The sequence below is a fragment of the Aotus nancymaae genome, unplaced genomic scaffold, assembly GCF_030222135.1.
Source record: "Aotus nancymaae isolate 86718 unplaced genomic scaffold, 86718_ANA_hifiasm-v0.15.2.pri h1tg000022l_1, whole genome shotgun sequence".
NCBI classification, from domain to species: Eukaryota; Metazoa; Chordata; class Mammalia; order Primates; family Aotidae; genus Aotus; species Aotus nancymaae.
The window spans coordinates 22,391,548-22,409,687 of record NW_026988435.1 but is presented as its reverse complement, the minus strand read 5'-3'; the positions used below and the strand labels follow the sequence as shown (position 1 = coordinate 22,409,687).

General features: G+C 40.1%; 1 protein-coding gene across 2 annotated transcripts in view; it reads right to left on the bottom strand.

The window, feature by feature from the left end:
* The window catches only part of CXADR (CXADR Ig-like cell adhesion molecule), a 64,408-nt gene that overhangs the window by 21,387 nt on the left and 24,881 nt on the right, over nt 1-18,140 (bottom strand). For both annotated transcript variants that reach the window (XM_012444759.3, XM_012444758.2), the window contains exons 2-6: nt 16,859-17,025; nt 12,280-12,484; nt 5,354-5,509; nt 3,694-3,816; nt 2,995-3,133 (exon numbers count right to left, since the gene is read on the bottom strand). In XM_012444759.3, the coding sequence (XP_012300182.1) occupies nt 2,995-3,133; nt 3,694-3,816; nt 5,354-5,509; nt 12,280-12,484; nt 16,859-17,025 (790 nt within the window). The remainder of the gene's footprint in view (nt 1-2,994; nt 3,134-3,693; nt 3,817-5,353; nt 5,510-12,279; nt 12,485-16,858; nt 17,026-18,140) is intronic.

Below are 18,140 nucleotides of genomic sequence, written 5' to 3'. Positions count from 1 at the left end.
TCTGTATTACCTGGAGTTGAATATTACCCTGCCTTGCCAGGTTGGGAAAATTTTCCTGAATGATATCCTGAAGAGTATTTTCCAGCTTGGATTCATTCTCTTCATCACATTCAGGTACACCTATCAAACGTAAATTAGGTCTTTTCACATAGTCCCATATTTCCTGGAGACTTTGCTCATTCCTTTTCATCCTTTTTTCTGCATTCTTGTCTTCTCGTTTCATTTCACTGAGCTGGTCCTCGACTTCTGATATCCTTCCTTCTGCTTGATCAATTTGACTGCTTAAACTTGTGCATGCTTCGCGAAGTTCTCGTGTTGTGTTTTTCAGCTCCATCAATTCACTTATATTCTTCTCTAAATTGTCCATTCTCGTTAACATTTCGTCAAACCTTTTTTCAAGGTTCTTAGTTTCTTTGCATTGGGTTAGAACAAGTTCTTTTAATTCACAGAAGTTTCTTATCACCCACGTTTTGAAACCTGCTTCTGTTATTGGAACACACGTGTAATCTATTAAGCCTTGTTCCGTTACTGATGAGGAATTGCGATCCCCTGTAGAGGGAGAGGCATTCTGATTTTGAGTATTCTCTACCTTTTTACGCTGGTTTCTTCCCTTCATTATATATTTGTCTGTCTGTCGTCTTTATAATTACCGACTTTCTAACTGGGTCTCTGACGTCCAACTTGTTGATTCCCTGCGCCGAAATCTGAGCAATCCACTGAGCCGGCCAAAACAGCGGTGTTAAGATTGATGGTGCTTTTCTGCCCGGGAATCTCCGGACTCTGCACCAAGAACTGGCGTGCTAAGGCACCAGCAAAACCGCCACGCCGGCCACAAGAGTCGCCCTGGTGACCCGTGGAGCTCCTCCACTGGGAATCTCCTGGTCCGTGAGCAACTAATAATCGTCTGAAAGTGTGGCGTCCTCTCGTTCTTTGCGCTTTCACTGGGAGGTACGTGCCCGAGCTGCTAATCATCAGCCCGGATTGCATTTTTTTAAATAACAAATTGAAGGTTTGTGGTAATCCTGTGCCAAGCAAATCTACCAGTACCATTTTTCCAACAGCACGTGCTCACTTCATGTCTGTGTTGCATTTTGGAAATTCTCACAATAGTTCAAGCTTTCTCATTATCATAATAACTGTTAGGGTGATCTGTGATCAGTCATCTCTGATGTTACTATTTTAATTGTTCTGGAGCGCCATGAACTATGCCCACATAAGACAACAAACTTAATAAATGTTATGTGTATTCTGGCCATTCCCCCACTCTACCCCACCCCCGTCACTCACCTCTCCCTCAGGCCTCTCTATTCCCTGAGACACAACAATATTAAAACTAGGCCACTTAATAACCCTGCAATAATCTCTAAGTGTTCAAGTAAAAGGAACAGTTAGCATAGCTCTCACTTTAAAAAATATATATTTTATCTATTTATTTTGAGACAGTCTTAATCTGTCACCCAGGCTAGAGTGCAGTGATGTGATCATAGCTCACTGCAAGCTCAAACTCCTGGACTCAAGCAATCATCAGCATGGCTCTCTTTAAATCAAAACCCAAAAATAATTAACCTTAGTGAGGACAGCATGCTGAAAATCAAGTCTGGTTGAAAGCTAGTTGCTTGCACCAAACAGCCAAGCCAAATTGTAAATGCAATGAAAAAGTTCTTAAAGTCAAAGTACTATTCCAGTGAACATGTGAACAATAAGAAAGTGAAACAGTCTTATTGCTGATATAGAGAAAGTTTACTGGTCTGGATAGAGGGTCAAAAGAGTCCTAACACTCCCTTAAACCAAAGCCCAATCCAGAGCAAGGCCCTAACTCTCTTCAATTCTATCAAAGCTGAGAGAGCTAAGGCAGCTGCAGAAAAAAAGCTGGAAGCTAGCTAGCAGAGGCTGGTTCATGAGTTTAGGGAAACAAGCCATTTCCATAACATAAAAGTACAAGGTGATGCAACAAAGTGGTGATGAAGAAGCTACAGAAAGTTATCCAGAAGATCTAGCTAAAAGATCGTTGATGAAGGTAACTACACTAAGTAACAGATTTTCAACAGACAAAACAGACTTCTACTGCAAGAAGACACCATCTAGGCCTTTCATAGCTAAAGAAGTTGGTGTCTGGCTTCAAAGCTTTAAAGGACAGGTTGACATTCTTGGTAGGAGCTAATGAAGCCCAGGAGTTAGAGACCAGCCTTGGCAATGTGGCGAAACCCCATCTCTACAAAAAATACAAAAATTAGTCAGGTGTGGTGGCTCATGCCTGTAGTCCTAGCTACTACTTGGGAAGCTGAAGTGGGAAGATTACTTGAACCAAGGGGGCAGAGGTTGCAGTGGGCCATAACTGTACCACTGTACTTCAGCCTGGGCAATCAAGACCTTGTCTTAACAAACAAACAAACAAACAAACAAAACCAACAACCAAAGAAAGAAAGAAATTGCCACAGCCACTCCAACCTTCGGCAACTACCATCCTGATCAGCCAGTAGTCATCAACACTGAGGCAAAACCTTCCACCAGCAGAGACATTAAGACTCATTGAAGGCTTGGCCGGGTATGGTGGCTCACACTTGTAATCCCAGCACTTTGGGAGGCCAAGGTGGGTGGATCATGAGGTCAAGAGACCGAGACCATCCTGGCCAACATGGTGAAAACCCGTCTCTACTAAAAAATACAAAAATTAGCTGGGTGTGGTGGCACAAGCCTGTTGTCCCAGCTACTCAGGAGGCTGAGGCAAGAGAACTGCTTGAATCCGGGAGATGGAGGTTGCAGTGAGCCGAGATGACGCCACTGCACTCCTGCCTGGGTGACAGAGTGAGACTCCATCTCAAAAAACAAACAAACAAACAAAAAACAGTAAATGTATTGAGGAGAAGGGAGCCAAAGCTTTTATCCATTCTCCTAAGAAAGCTGCTTTGGATGGTTAATAAGAGAACTAATGCTTTAAAGACATGACACATACTTGGTATATATCATCAGTCAGCTCCTGTCTCACATAATTACCTGATATCATGATGAACTTCTTTTTCATATTTTTCTTCTCTGCGCTTTTTATGACAGCAAAAGATGATAAGACCAATGAGCACTAGAGCAAGCAAAATTCCTATAATGGCTCCTGCAATTAGTCCAGCTTTATTTGAAGCTAAAAATAAGAAGTTAATAAGAATTAATAGTAAAAAAAAAACAACACATGTATAGATATTGAAGGTAGGCTACACCTTTATAGATTGATTTCATCACATGTATTAACTTTAAGAGACAAATAATTTAGTCTTTTTGATCCAGGGGAAAAACTCATAAAAAGAACTTTCTTCTGAACTGTATAATCTATTTCAAACATAAAAATGATAAAACTTGTCTGAAAGATTTTAATATTCAAAGCTATCTTGGTTAGCATAGCAGAATGTGCTGAGCTACCACACTTAGAAGTATGGTACAAGGGTTGATCTGATAATTCTTACCTTCTTAATATATCATTGCAATTATGAAGTTTTTTATTTTTTTATTTATTTTATTTTTATTTTTTTGTTGCAGAAATGAAAGTTTTTTAAATAAAATATCTTTTTCTAGAAAAGCTAATAATCAAACCAGTGTTCTGATCAAAGTCTGTGTCCCCTTGCCCTTAATACACACTTGTTAACTGAACTAAAGGAGATGGTATAAAGATAACAGAAAGAAAGCCAAGTGAAAGAAGATACTTACGAGGAACAACGTTTAAACGCAACAGGCACTGATCAGAGCCCACTCTGTTTTTGACTGTACAGCTGTATGTCCCAGAGTACTCAGAAGAGGCATTTTTTACAGATATAACAGATGAAGTCATTTCTACGGAAGGAGGAAAAAGAAACTCAGTTTTATAGTATGCATTACTCTCAGTTGTTAGTAAACATAGCCCCTACCAAGTTTGACAATGCAGTTAAAAGCAAGATGGATCAAAGCTGGCTGCAAACAAACTAGCACTGAGCCACACGGATGTCTCCAGAATTCAAAGAATCATGTTTCCAGTTCACATGTATCAAGGTGAAAATAATCATGATCCCCTGCACCACAGAGCCTCAGAGCTGAAGCAGGGGTGTTGGTCTACTGTGTTGCTGCTGCAAACTCACTTTGGGGCAGATCAGACTATAAAAACTATCCTGTTCCACAAAGGACCTTTCATGCAGCAGGAAAACTTACAAAACCTATTTTATCCCCCTAGATGGAAGAAACATACAAAAAGAAGTCAAAGGGGGTCTCCCAGATCGGTCTCTTAGCTTGAAAAAAAGAAAGGCAGAGAGAAAGCCCACTAAAGTCCAGAATGCAGTGAATGGTGGGGTGGAGCCTGATAATCAGTTTAAACTAAGAAGTCAATTACAGCAAATAGGTGAACAGATTCAGCCAATTTGTAACTTTCTAGTTTAGTGTCACACAGATTTTCTTTTATAGACACACCATGGATAAATTACCGTATTTTCAATCTAGGCAAAACACTAAAGATCCAACTCTTATTATACTTCGGCCACTAAGTTATAACCATAAACATTTCTCATCAATTAAAAAAAAATCAGCCAGGTGCAATGGTTCATGCCTATAATTTACCCGGCACTTTGGGAGGCTGAGGTGGGCGGAGAGCTTGAGCCCAGGAGTTTGAGACCAACGTGGGCAACATGGAGAAACTCCATCTCTACTAAAAATACAAAAATTAGCAGGGTGTAGTGACACATGCCTGTAGTCTCAGCTACTCTGGAGGCTGAAGTGGGAGGATCACTTGAGCCTGGGAGGTGAACACTGCAGGGAGCCGAGATCCTGCTACTGCACTCCAGCCTGGGTGACAGAGCGACACTCCTTGTCTCAGGGAAAAACAAAAAACAAAAAACAAAAACTGCCGAAGTAACTAATTATAATATCCTAAAAAATGAAATCATAGAATAGCTCTTCATTTATAATACATGGCACTAAATTGATATTAAAAAATACTGAATAATTCCCATGGAAATCATGATTGTTCTATGTAGAAGAGGGAAAGCATTTGGGAATCTAAAATATATAAGCAGGCTGGGCACATACCTGGGCTCATGCCTGTAATCCCAGCACTTTGGGAGGCCAAGGAAGGACTGCTTGAGCCCAGGACTTTGAGACCAGCACAGGCAACACAGGGGGATCCTATCTCTACAATTTTTTTTTTTAATTAGCGGGGCATGATGGCATGCACCTGTAGTTCCAGGAGGATGACTTGAACCTGGGAGGTCGAAGCTGCAGTAAGCCATGATTGCAGTGAGCCTGGAAGAGAGAGCAAGGCCCTATCTCAAATTACACACACACGCCCTACTAGATTTTAGTCCAGATCAATGGCACATGGTACAAATACTATTATCAGCAGTACCTGATAACCATGAAGTGGGCAATTTCTGTGAGTCGGACAATTTTTGCCATTCATACTGTAATGGAAGTGAACCTTCTTTTGGTTCACATTTTAGTTTAAAGTCATTTCCAATTTCTTCTGATCCATCAACGTAACATCTTGTACCTGAAGGCTTAACTGAAAAAGAAAACAAATTGTAAGTTTACATAAGAGAATGGAACTTACTTTTATGATTACAGCATTGTGCACAACCACTGACTCATTATCAGTTGGTTCTGGGTTCAGAATTCACAAAAAAATGAAAGACCATAAGTGATCAACATCAGTTTATTCAGCTTTGTCTGAGACAAAACAGCAAAGAATAAGCTCAGAGACAAGCAGCCACTGCATTAGTAGATACGGCAATATTTCAGGCATAGCTCGGTGCCTATCCATTCCACGAGGCATACCTGAAAAAACCAAGGATGATACACTTGCTCTTTTCAGCAAGACCACTTGAGAATCAAGGAAGCTCCCCCTTCCATTCCTTAGCTATTCTTCCCCATGCTTGACATGTAGCTCCCTGGCAGTATGTCCCAAGTCACACTCCTCTAGTGCCATAACCCTGACAATCAGGCAGTTTATAATCAATACTAACAGGGATAATTCATTTAGTGTAGCAAGGACCAACTAACACTCTGCATTTATATCAACTCAAATCCATCCAAAGAGCAGGTTATAAAAAAAAATCTGGGCTGGGCATGGTGTAATCCCAGCACTTTGGGAGGCCAAGGCGGTAGGGGATCACTTGAGGTCAGGAGTCTGAGACCAGGCTGGGTAACACAGCAAGACCCTTTCTCTACAAAAACTTTGAAAAATTAGCTGAATGTGGTGATATGTGGCCTGTTGTCCTAGCTACCTGGGTGGCTGAGGTAGGAGGACTGCTTGAGACCAAGACTTTGTGGCTGCAGTGAAGCTATAATCATGTCACTGCACTCCAGCCTAGGTGACAGAACCAGACCCTGAGTCAAAAGATATTCACAATCTGGAAATTCATATGTAAAAAAGAACATTAAAAAAAAGGAAATCTGATATTATATTCCAGGTGTTTCTGGGTAACTGTTTAGGACAGCGACTACCTCCATTATCTGCAACTCATCCCAATCCTGGATTAATACCTTCGCATTGCATGCTCTTCTGCTCAACTTTAATAAGGCATAATATTCACACAATAAAGTTAAGGTGTCAATCATGTGCATTGATTACTTTTAATAAATGGGTCTATATCCATTAAGCACCACTCCAACCCTCTCCGAAGAAAGTTCCCTCATGCTAGTTACAACAGATGTGACTCCAAAACCCTGGCCCAAGAAGAAACTGATCAGATTTCTACTGCTATAGATTAGTTCTTCTGGAATTACATGAATGGAATAATACAGTACATACTGTTTGTCTTCTTTTATCCAGCATACCGTTTCTGAGATTGATCCATGCTATTTTATATGTAGTTATTTTAGTATTTCAATGAATGATTATAACACAAGTTTGCTTATTCAGTCACTTGTTAATGAATACTGTGTTTCCAGTTTGGGGGCTACTATTAAAGCCTTGTTAGCCAAACTGACAAGCAGCAAGGGTTTAGTCTTTCAAAATCATATGGAACAGTGAGGAAGGCATTATAAGGAACCACAGAATGCCATTAGACAAGAGCAGGGATGCTGAAGGATTCTGAGGAGGTTCTAAGGAAGTAGCCACCAGCTCTCAATCAGCTGTTTCTGAGGCGATATGAGGAGAAATGGGGATTAAACAGGAAGTGGGAGCTGTCAGGAGGCAGGGCCATTTAGTAATTGAGTATTCCAGTAGAGGATGGGCAGCAGTGTAGGTCTGGGAGCACCATTAGGAAGACAGCAATAGTCTATGCTTTGCTACTGCTCTACAGGCTTGGGAGAGACAATGTTTTCCATATACTCTGCAGCTGACTTTATCTGTATCTGTCCTTCCAGGCTGATAAATGTCAAGACTGCTTTCTTTCATTTTTAGTTTAAGCTTATTTTCCTTTTTTCAGTCCTGAATGGGTTTTTATTCTTTCATTACTATGAATAAAGGTAAATGCATTTTAGTTTTGCACTATTAAGAACACTGCTTGAACACTCATGTGAACATTGGCATATGCTTTCCTTTTTCGTAGTAACTGCTGGATCATATGGTGAGTGTAAATGTTTTAACTGTGTAAGAAATTGTCAAATTGTTTCCCAAAACTGGCTCAACACGATTTGTCATATCCAGTGGGGTATCTTCAACTAAGGCTGACAACCATGATCCTACTCCTTAGTAATTCCTTAACAAATTGAACTGTATTCCCCTTCATCTGTTACTACTTAACACTTTTAAAATAAGGGTCAACAGACATATTTAACTGCATTGTTGATTTTTCCAAACAAATCTGTTTACTTTTCAAACTGACCAGGTGCTCTGGAGACTATATCAGTTGGACTTTTAAATAAGTTTTGCAAATTATTTCATCCTGAAAGTCTTCAATGAAATAAGCCTTGTTCTCTTCCATTTCTTCAAACTACCAATAAATCCTTTATTAGAATAAATTAGCAGCAAATGAGTAACTGATGCAATGCTTTGTGCATCAAACGTCTATGGGTAATATGGTATTCTAACTCTAACCCTTATCCTTTCTGTATCCCTTTTCTCCCACATAACCAACATATCTAAACATATCTAATAATGGAGAGTTATTTAAAGCTGCTGCTAGGAAGTTCAGGTCCTCACTATAACCATCCACAATAAAACAAAATTCTACCAACATGGGTTTCTGAGTGACACTTTGGAGCGGCCCACCTACTTTCCACTGGGAAGAGAAAGTACAAGTGTTTTACATGCCAACATCCAGCCATTATACCACGGGGAAGATTAATCCTTTTTTTTTAAAATTTCCAGTAATGGCTATACGCAAGGAAGATTAATTCTTAACCTATGGTACCCTGCTGGAACAGAAGAAAACCACAAAGAGAGCACAAATAAAGTCTTGTCCCTAAATGTTTGGTCTGGGCTTCCCACATACCTGACCACTGTCCTCAGAACATCTGCCTACATGATCATTAACAGAACCAATCGCCCTTCTCAGATAAGGGTAAGTGACTATCGAGTTGAAGTTGGACATGGTATCCCATCAATTTAGTAATGCTCTGCTCTATACATGTATTACTGCATCATCTTTCCATGCTAGTGGCCTATACCGTCTACGGGAAGTACACTCTAAATCTCTACATGAGACAAGAAATGCTTTTATCATGATGTCATCCTTCCAAGAAATACAATTTCTGACTAGTTCAAAAATACCCTGACTCCAGGAAAAATCTATCAATAGATGCTAAAATCAAAAGGCAAATGTTTAAATGAGAAACAACATAGTCTCAAAGTATTTCCCCCAAGAAAGTTTTTAATTACAGAGGGAAAAATAATAACTCTAGAGTGGAGAAACCCATCAGATAAAACCTAAAGTAAATGATTACGATTAATAATAAGACATGATATCATGTGCCCCCGAACATGACGGGAGGAGATTAAGGAGATATAAATGCAGTGTGGATTCTAGATGCAATCCTAGTACAAAAAGGACATTACTGGAAAACAGTAAAATTCAAATCCAGTCTGTAATTTAGTTAATAGTATTCTATCAATGTTAATTTATTTGTTTTGATAATTATGATTTTGTAAGATGTTAACATTAGGGGAAATGAGATGATGGGTCTACTCTCAGAAGCTTCCTAGTATTTTTGCAACGTTTCTATAAAACTAAAAATTATTTCAAAATAAAAAGTAGTGAGGGGACCTGCCCTGAATCAGTGGTTTGCAAATCCCTTAGGACCTTTAAAGGCAGTGATGACTGAGCCGCTACACTTACTGTTGCCACTGTGATCTGGTGGCACGCTGCAGTGTGAGTAGCCACATATGTCCAGGAATGTTAACTGTGCATGTTCTGTTCTTCAAAACAACTCTGTCTCTTTATATCAAAAGGTTTCAATAAACAGGCCCTTTCAGAGCTCCAGGGTGATATGTGGCCACAATAGTAACCTTCTATCAATTCTCTTTGTTATCATTTCCCACTTCCGCTGCTTCTTTACTGAGCTGCATCCACATACGCTTTTGCTGTGTCTGAAAGAGCAAGGCAGGCATGGCAATGGAGCAAGCTATAGCAACATGCTTCCCCTCACATCCAGAAGACTAACAGTCATCTGTCTGGGTGAATGGCCATATAACACACAAGCTCAATGAATGAACTGGCATTACATTGTGAATGCCATGATGGCAACTACTTCAGATTTCCCACAAAATAACCAAAGCATTAGGCAGAGCCACTACCAGTGAATCGAATGAGCTCCAATGACCACCACTCAGTTGGGTCACTAGAGGGCACTTCATCTTATCTTTTGCCCCAGATTATCCAGGCAGAATTTCCAGGCAAAACTAATAGATAAGCTTCATCCCATTCTCACCTTCAAGAGAATACAATTCTGGTGGTTTCTCCCAGCAGCAGTCATGACTCATCTAAAAACATGGAAAAAAGGGCTACAAGAAATCCTCTGGCTCTGACACAACCTTGCCCAGATCAGAGTACCAGTCATCCTTACTTCTCTTCAGCAATGACTTCCCTGCTTTCTCCTCTCATCCCCAATTTATCCCTTTTCTCTCTCCCTGGTTTGAATTCGAGGCTCACTTGGCTATAAAAGGAGTGACTCAGGATGAACTATGTCAATGCTTCACACTTATCCATTCTAAGGAATGAGATGCTGGGGTTGGAAGTTTTATGTAAAAAGGCCATTCCTACTGCTGGGCAGTCATGGCTCCTGACATGAGTGCACTGAGCCACATTATGTGCTATCCCTGCCACCCAACTCAGGTTCCTTTTGGGATATGTGCTGCTGTATGCTGTAATGATCTCTTCAGTCGAGAACTGCAAATGTGACCCTGAAGCTGGTCCCACAGGATCCAGACAATACACAAACACACAAATATGCTTGCCACAACTCTTCTGGGAATATGTGCCAACCCCATTCATCCCAGTGTACCTGTCCCATCAAACAGGGGTTTCACAATAAATAATTCTGATAATCAAGTATCTTCTGCTTCATATATCATGGACCAGTTAATATTGTGTATACATCTTCCAACTCAATACTTTCTGGAGAGCAGTGTTAGAAGAAAGTATAGTCAGGGTTATAATCTCAGGAATTCCTGGGTCTGTGGTAAGAATTCAGACCAGGTGTTAATCTTTTATTGGCTTATACATTTATAAAAAAGGAAAGCTACTCCATGTTTACTCAATGAAGTCACAGAAAGTTCGAATTTCCAATATTACCATATATCTTTTTCTGGTTCCTTATTGTTTAGATTCCCTTCTACACCACAAGAAATATTTTTAGTTAGTGTGATTCAGAATGATGCATTTCACCAGGATCCCTTCAGGTGCTCACTCGATGCTGCCGGCAGATGACTGTCTCATCTACCAAGACAACCCATGAATTTACCATTAAGGTACACAAAAATCCCCACTCTTGTTCCTAGTTTCTAGGAAAAGTAGTTAAGTGCTAGGTCTACTCCTAGGAGGAGTAGTTAAGTGTTGGGTGCCCAAGCCATCTTGAACATTGCTCTTTAAACAGTATTCTTATAATCCCAGCACTTTGGGTGGCCAAGGTGGGTGGATCACCTGAGGTCAGGAGTTCAAGACCAGCCTGGCCAACATGGTGAAATCCTATCTCTACTAAAAATACAAAAATTAGCCAGACGTGATGGTGCATGCCTGTAATCCCAGCTACATGGGAGGCTGAGGCAGGAGAATTGCTTGAACTCAGGAGGAGGAGGCTGTAGTGAGCAGAGATTGTGACACGGCACTCCAGCCTGGGCAACAAGGACTCCATCTCAGATAAGATAAAATAAGACAAAAATAAAGAGTATTCTTTAGAATATTCTACCCTACCCCTAATCAGTTCTCTAAACAGAAGGAATGAGGTAAATGTTGATATGGGAGGCCTGCCCTAATCAGTTATTTCCAGTCATGCTAGACAATTCTAGGAATCAGCTTTTCCTATGAAAAGTCAATCCCCAAGTGTCCCCTAAAACATGAGAACAGGGGAATTTACTGTCATAAAATAGCTACACAGCTGTGTTTTTCTGCATGGTAGCCATTTGTGTAAAGTTCACCACAGTATGGTTTTAGAAGTATATTTACCAACTATTAGCTTTCAGTTTCTCAATTTAAAGGGATTAAGAGTGCTTGTAGACATCACAGAATCTAAAGAAGGATAATAAAGTGGCAGTCTGACAGTTTACAAAGCAGTTTACACTATCTCCCTCTTAACTATCATAGAGAGAGCTAAAAGATATCACAGTGAATGTCTCATCTACTCACTTTGATGATAAAAAAACAATGATGCCAAGAAGTTTAAATAACTATGTGATGACTAATGGCCTTAACTTGAATTCAATATTCCTTCTTCCGTATTTCTTTACCTCCATTCAAAGTGCTCAAATTATTCATCATAAAAACAGTATTTATTGTTTGGGTAATATGGGTAAAAGCTATAGCACACATAACAAACATTTTTTTAATTGAATGGGATCTGATAGGTTTAATGCCAAATGGTAGGCTGAGGCCCAAGGAAATAAACCCTAGATCTAACTCCTGGCTTAGGGTTCTTCCTCCATACCACAATACTCCTTCACTGATTTTCAAACTCTTATGAATTTCACAAAGAAGCTGATCACTTCTTACTTTTCTTATCCAAAAACAAAAGCTAGTTTTATATTTGATGTTACCCAACATAGAAGTACTTCAAGTGTTTAAAATTGTTATTCTAAAAAATTAAGCTTTGTCTTATACAAATGCTGCTACTATAGTACTATGACTAATCAACCTCTTACTCAGTAACCCATTAACACAAATAAAAATAACTTACCAAGAACTACCAGCTGAAACTTCTTATTCGCAACACCAGGAGCTTTTTTCACTTTGCACTGATATGTGCCAATATCTGACAGTTGTAAATTCGTTACATTTATTGATGCATCACCAGATTTGAGATCATTACTCGTAAAATGCACTCGTCCTTTCAGATCTGGATAGTAGTCATCATACATTTTGTCTCCAGAATATAAAATAATCTAAAAGAAAGCCAAAATTAGACAGGAGGAAAAACTGACAGACTTAAAAAAATTGTCTCTTAAAGGAGCTCTGGATACACCTACTGCTACACAATCCTCCCCTCAAAAAGAAAAAGAACACAGTATTATGGGGAAACCTAAAAGTATCCAAATCACAGAATGAAATAAATGGAAAGGAATCAATGTGATCCTTGGGTACAGTCCCAAACTTCCATTTTTAATGGGGAAACAAAGACCCAGCAGGATAAAGTAGAAAAGCCCTATACTGTACTAGAGAGCAATTTAATAAGATTGGGAAGAACACAGATATGTTCATTCATTTTGTTTTGTTTTGTTTTTGAGACAGAGTCTGGCTCTGTGGCCCAGGCTAGAGTGCAATGAATGGTGCAATCTCGGCTCCCTCCACCTCCCGGATTCATGCACTTCTCTCCCTCTGCCTTCCTAGTAGCTGAGACTACAGGCATGTGCCACCACGCCCAGCAATTTTTGTATTTTTAGTAGAGACAAGATTTCACCATGTTGGCCAGGCTGGTCTCGAACTCCTGACCTCAAGTGATCCACCCTCCTCGGCCTCCCAAAGTGCTGTGATTACAGGTGTGAGCCACCGTGCCTGGCTTGCTGATTCTGATAGACTATTTTTCAACTGCCTCTGAGGCTGCAGCTTGCCAATGAGCTGTAACAAAATCAAGTACCTACTGCTCCCTGCCCCCAAAAAAAGGCTTATCATAATTTGTCTGTGGAACCTAACAAAAAAAAACTTTGTTTGGTCATAATACTAAGTTAAGAGTTACTTAAGGGTTCTAGACTCTAACAGATAAAATCATACAATAAACCTCTTAAGATATGTGTACCCAGATTAACAAGAACTTTGAAGAATATTCTGTAACTAAAGCAAAGACCCTTGCCTAATCCACTGAGTTTTCTGAACCATGCTTATAGCCTTTGATGGCAATTACTAAAGGCTGGATGATTTAGAGGGAAAACAAAATCTGTGTTTGGAATATTTTCTTGGAAGAGAACTGTAGTAATAATCTCTAACAATCTCTAACATTAATTTAACACATTTTATAATGTTTCGTATTTGCTAATCTCTTCATTCTGGTTATGAGACCCATGGTCCAAAGAGCAGTGATGCCAAAACTCAAATAATAATCAGGAAACACGACTACGGCCTGTATCCTACAGATAATTTATTTTACCTGAGTGCTAATTACGGGCAGTATAATCAGAATAAATGTCATCCAAGAATACAGTTTTCTAGGTTTATTCTGTGGAAACTTCCTGAGTGGAGGAACTTGGGTTCTCTTCTGTGTTATCTCCTTCCCAACCACACTGACCCCATCCTAACCCACCAAAGATCTTTAATTTATATATGAACTGTGTGCATCTAGGTTGTGCTTAATACCAGTTTGTTAAATAAATAAAAAAAGTAGTTGATTCATCTGTTGTGAAAGGTCATAGAGTTCAATCTGTTGTACTTCCAGTAGCTCATTATGCTCCACACACACCTTAAGAGTCTTTTAAGGGGGGCTTGAGAAATAAGCTACATTGCCACTGTTGGTTATTATTTTTTTTGACACGGAGTTTCCCTCTTGTTATCCAGGCTGGAGTGCAATGGTGCGATCTCGGCTCACCGCAACCTCCGCCTCCTGGGTTCAGGCAATTCTCCTGCCTCAGCCTCCTGAATAGCTGGAATTACGGGCACGCACCACCATGCCCGGCTAATTTTTTGTATTTTTAGTAGAGGCGGGGTTTCACCATGTTGACCACGATGGTCTCGATCTCTTGACCTCGTGATCCACCCGCCTCGGCCTCCCAAAGTGCTAGGATTACAGGTGTGAGCCACCGCACCTGGCCACTGTTGGTTATTTTATAAGCTATCTTCATATCTTCCCAGAAAACAATGTTATAAATATTAGTTAAGAAATGGGGAATTTACCATGCAGTTTTACATGTCTTCACTGACTCCCCTTCACAATCCCGCAAGGATGATGGCATCGTCCACATTGAACATTTAGGCTGAGGAAAGCAGAGGCTCTCACTGATCAGCATTTGCCAAGTCACACAACAAAGGTGCAAACCAGATCCATTTAACTTGGCACAGTACATAACTATCATCTCAATATCACTTACAAGCTTAGAAAATGCTCGTGCATACAGTATTTCGCTGAATTCTTATAATGACCCTGGGTTGTTAGGTATATCTGTTCCTACTTTGCATATGAGGAAACAGGTTTATGAAACATGGGAAGCAGCACAGGACAATTCAGGTGTGAGAGTCAGTGAACTGGGTTTAAATCCCAACTGCATTTGTTGCTAGCTATGTGACTCTGGGCATGAAAATCTCTGGGCCTCTCTTTCCTCCTTTCATGTGTATAATAATTCTCAACTTACTACGCTATTTTAAGTATATAAAATTAAAGTATATAAAATACTGCCCAAGCACACAGTGTACAGTAACTGCTGATTAAAGAGATCACAAGGAATAACAATGCAAATTTCTCCAGCTCAGTCTTTCAATTCCTAGTTTTTAACCATTCTGTCTACTAGCTGAAATATATTGAAATAGGGGCTCAGTTAACATATGTAGCTTAAATTGTACATATGCATACATCCTCTTCTGCATCAAACTCTCCCTAACCCTTTTACCTTTCTTTTGGCCTGATATGACTGTGTTTTAAGTCAGAAGCTAGATTTTTAACACAGAAATGGCCACTCAAAGTCCAGTCCTAGTTTCACATTTATTTTAAAACTCCTGTAGACAGCAAAGCCATGCCTCTCACTCAGCATGGAAGACTTGAGGTTCTCTTCTCATTAACAGACACACTAATGGCTCAGGGCACACTGTGCTCTGGGTCTCTACATGCACCTTGTCACAAGCTTCACTCACCAGAAGCACTAAAAACCCATGCTCTCCATATGCATCCAAGGCTTTCCCTATCTTAAGCAGGGGATCAAAGTCCTAGGCTCTAAAAGGGGACAGGCATTGCACTGGCACAAGAACGGGGAACTGCAGGACCTCAGATAGGAGCTTGTACTCTAGGTGCCAGCACCTCCAGAGAGAGAAGGGAGAGAAGGTGGGAAGGGCGGGGGTTCGGGGGAGGTAAGAGAGACAGCGAACGGGGTAACAGGGCTGAGTGATAAAATGAGTCAGGCTCGATTTATTTTGCTTAGGGAACCAGAAGGAAATTCTGGTAGCAGAATCAGGGAAGAGGTTACATCCTTGCAGGGGGTGGCTCTAGTTACTCACAACTTGAGGAATCACCTTAATTATTTCCTTCAGATAAACTTTAAGGGCAAACTGACTGGATTTGCCAAAAATATGAATTACCTAACTGCACTGATTCAGCCATTAAATGGAAGAATGTAACTTGCCACTTTTAAATATCCCCTTCTCTTACATGAATAAATACATATAAAATTTCTCTTCCAAATATATGTATTACTATATTTACCTAAATATTTGGACTTGTTTTCCTCTGTCCCTATCTAATATAATGTATTAACATTTTTTTAAGTTAAATGTGACAGACAAAGCCAATGTGCAACATTCTAAATAAAGTATTCTGGAATAATTTAAAAGGCAAAATATGACGTATATATTAAGAGATGAGATCACTAGGCACGTTTCCTCCTCTGTGCTACTTTTGGCTTTCCAAGTTTTCCACATTAAACTCTTATTACTTTGATTAGGGAAAATACTGAAACAATATTTTAATTTTTTTTAAGTATTTTATAGATGATTTTTGCTCTAAAGACTTCATTTTTATGCTAGGAAGTTTTAAAGTCAAAGAAAAAAATTAATTTAAAAAGACTTGATTTTGTTTTTTAAGAAATGCATTGTACAGGATATTTAACTTGAAAAAATAAGGAAAATAGATGGTAATACTATGTACTTATTACACTATAGCTAATGACCCTTCTACTGCTGACAGAATCCTTGTGTAAAAATGTCAATTCTGTCTAACATTTAATAACAAAGCACAGTTAGTTATTTGCCATCTCTTAACACATGACACACATTCCTGTCTCAGCATCATGCCTGTTCCGTCTAGGCCTCTGCTATTCCCTGTCTCAAATCCAGATTGTCAGAATTTTCATAAGTTCCTCTTCCTCCCTGAACCTTCTCTAAGAACTCCAGTGACCTTTTCCTCTTCTGTAACCTTAGGCCACTCATTATCCATTTCCCTCCATTACATATGTGTCCTCAATTTCTACCAGATGAATTGCCTTCCTCACCCAGACCATAAGCCTAAGAAGTAGGGGGCTTCCTTCCTAGTTCCCTGCAGCCCATTCATGTGACTGGCAAGGTGATGGACACATCAGATAGTTGCACAGACAGCTGCTAAGTGAGCAAGGATATATCAAACTTACCACTTGATCCACCACCTGATTATCAGCTGGTGATATCAGCCACTCGATGTCCAGTGGTCCCTGGTCTTCAGGACTAAGCGTAAATTTGCATGGCAGATAGGCAGTTTCCCCTCTGGCTTTTTCAATCATCTGTTCAGGAGTAGTGATACTCAAACTTCTGGTGAAATCTAGAGAAAGAAATGTACATGGGACTAAGCATTTGCTATTATAATGGCAGCACACACAGCGCCCTGCAGCCATTCAGAAGCACCACACAGATGCGAGGGATACAGGACAGGGTTTGGGTCCAGAGGAATGGAGTCCACACTCAGAGATGCCCAGTTTTTAATTTGTGTGTTTGTCAAAGTACAATGACACAATGAGTATCATCATTTTTGTTTTTTTTTTTGAGACAGAGTATTACACTGTTGCTTGGGCTGGAGTGCAATGGCGTGATCTCAGCTCACTGCAACTTCAGCCTCCCAGGTTCAAGTGATTCTCCTGACTCAGTCTCCTGAGTAGCTGGGAGTACAGGTGCATACCACCATGCCCAGCTAATTTTTTATATTTTTAGTAGAGACAGGGTTTCACTGTGTTAGCCAGGATGGTCTCGATCTCCTGACCTCGTGATCCGCCCACCTCGGCCTCTCAAAGTGGTGGGATTACAGGCATGAGCCACTGTGCCCAGCCACTGTATCATCTTATTTGATACAATTCCATTAAAGAACACTGAACTTCCTGACATTATATAAGTTTCTACTAGTGGAGGGTTTCTAGATGCAAACAGATGTTTAAACCGAATTCGGCTAGAATCTCTGAAAGGTGAGTGATATATTTTAGATTTGTGACCTTGCTCAAATTTCATGTTGAGTTGTAATCCCTAATGTTGGAAGAGAGGCCTGGTGGGAGGTGACTGGATCATGGGGACAGAATTCCCCCTTGCTGTTCTCATGATATTGAGTGAGTTCTCAAGAGATCTGGTTGTTTAAAAGTTTGTAGCACCTCCCCATTCTCCACTCTGGCCATGTAAGATGTGCCTGCTTCCCCTTCGCCTTCTGCCATGATTGTAAGTTTCCTGAGGACTCCCAGCCATGCTTTCTGTACAGCCTGCGGAGCCAATTAAGCCTCTTTTCTTTATAAATTATCAGTTTTACGTATTTCTTTGCAGCAGTGTGAGAATGGACTAATACGGTCAGTCATGTCATACAAATTCAAGGCTACACTAATTCATGCTTACCACAAACACTGGGAACTAAGTCACTGTCAGCAGGGTATATGCTGATCAATTGTGACAGTTTCTGCC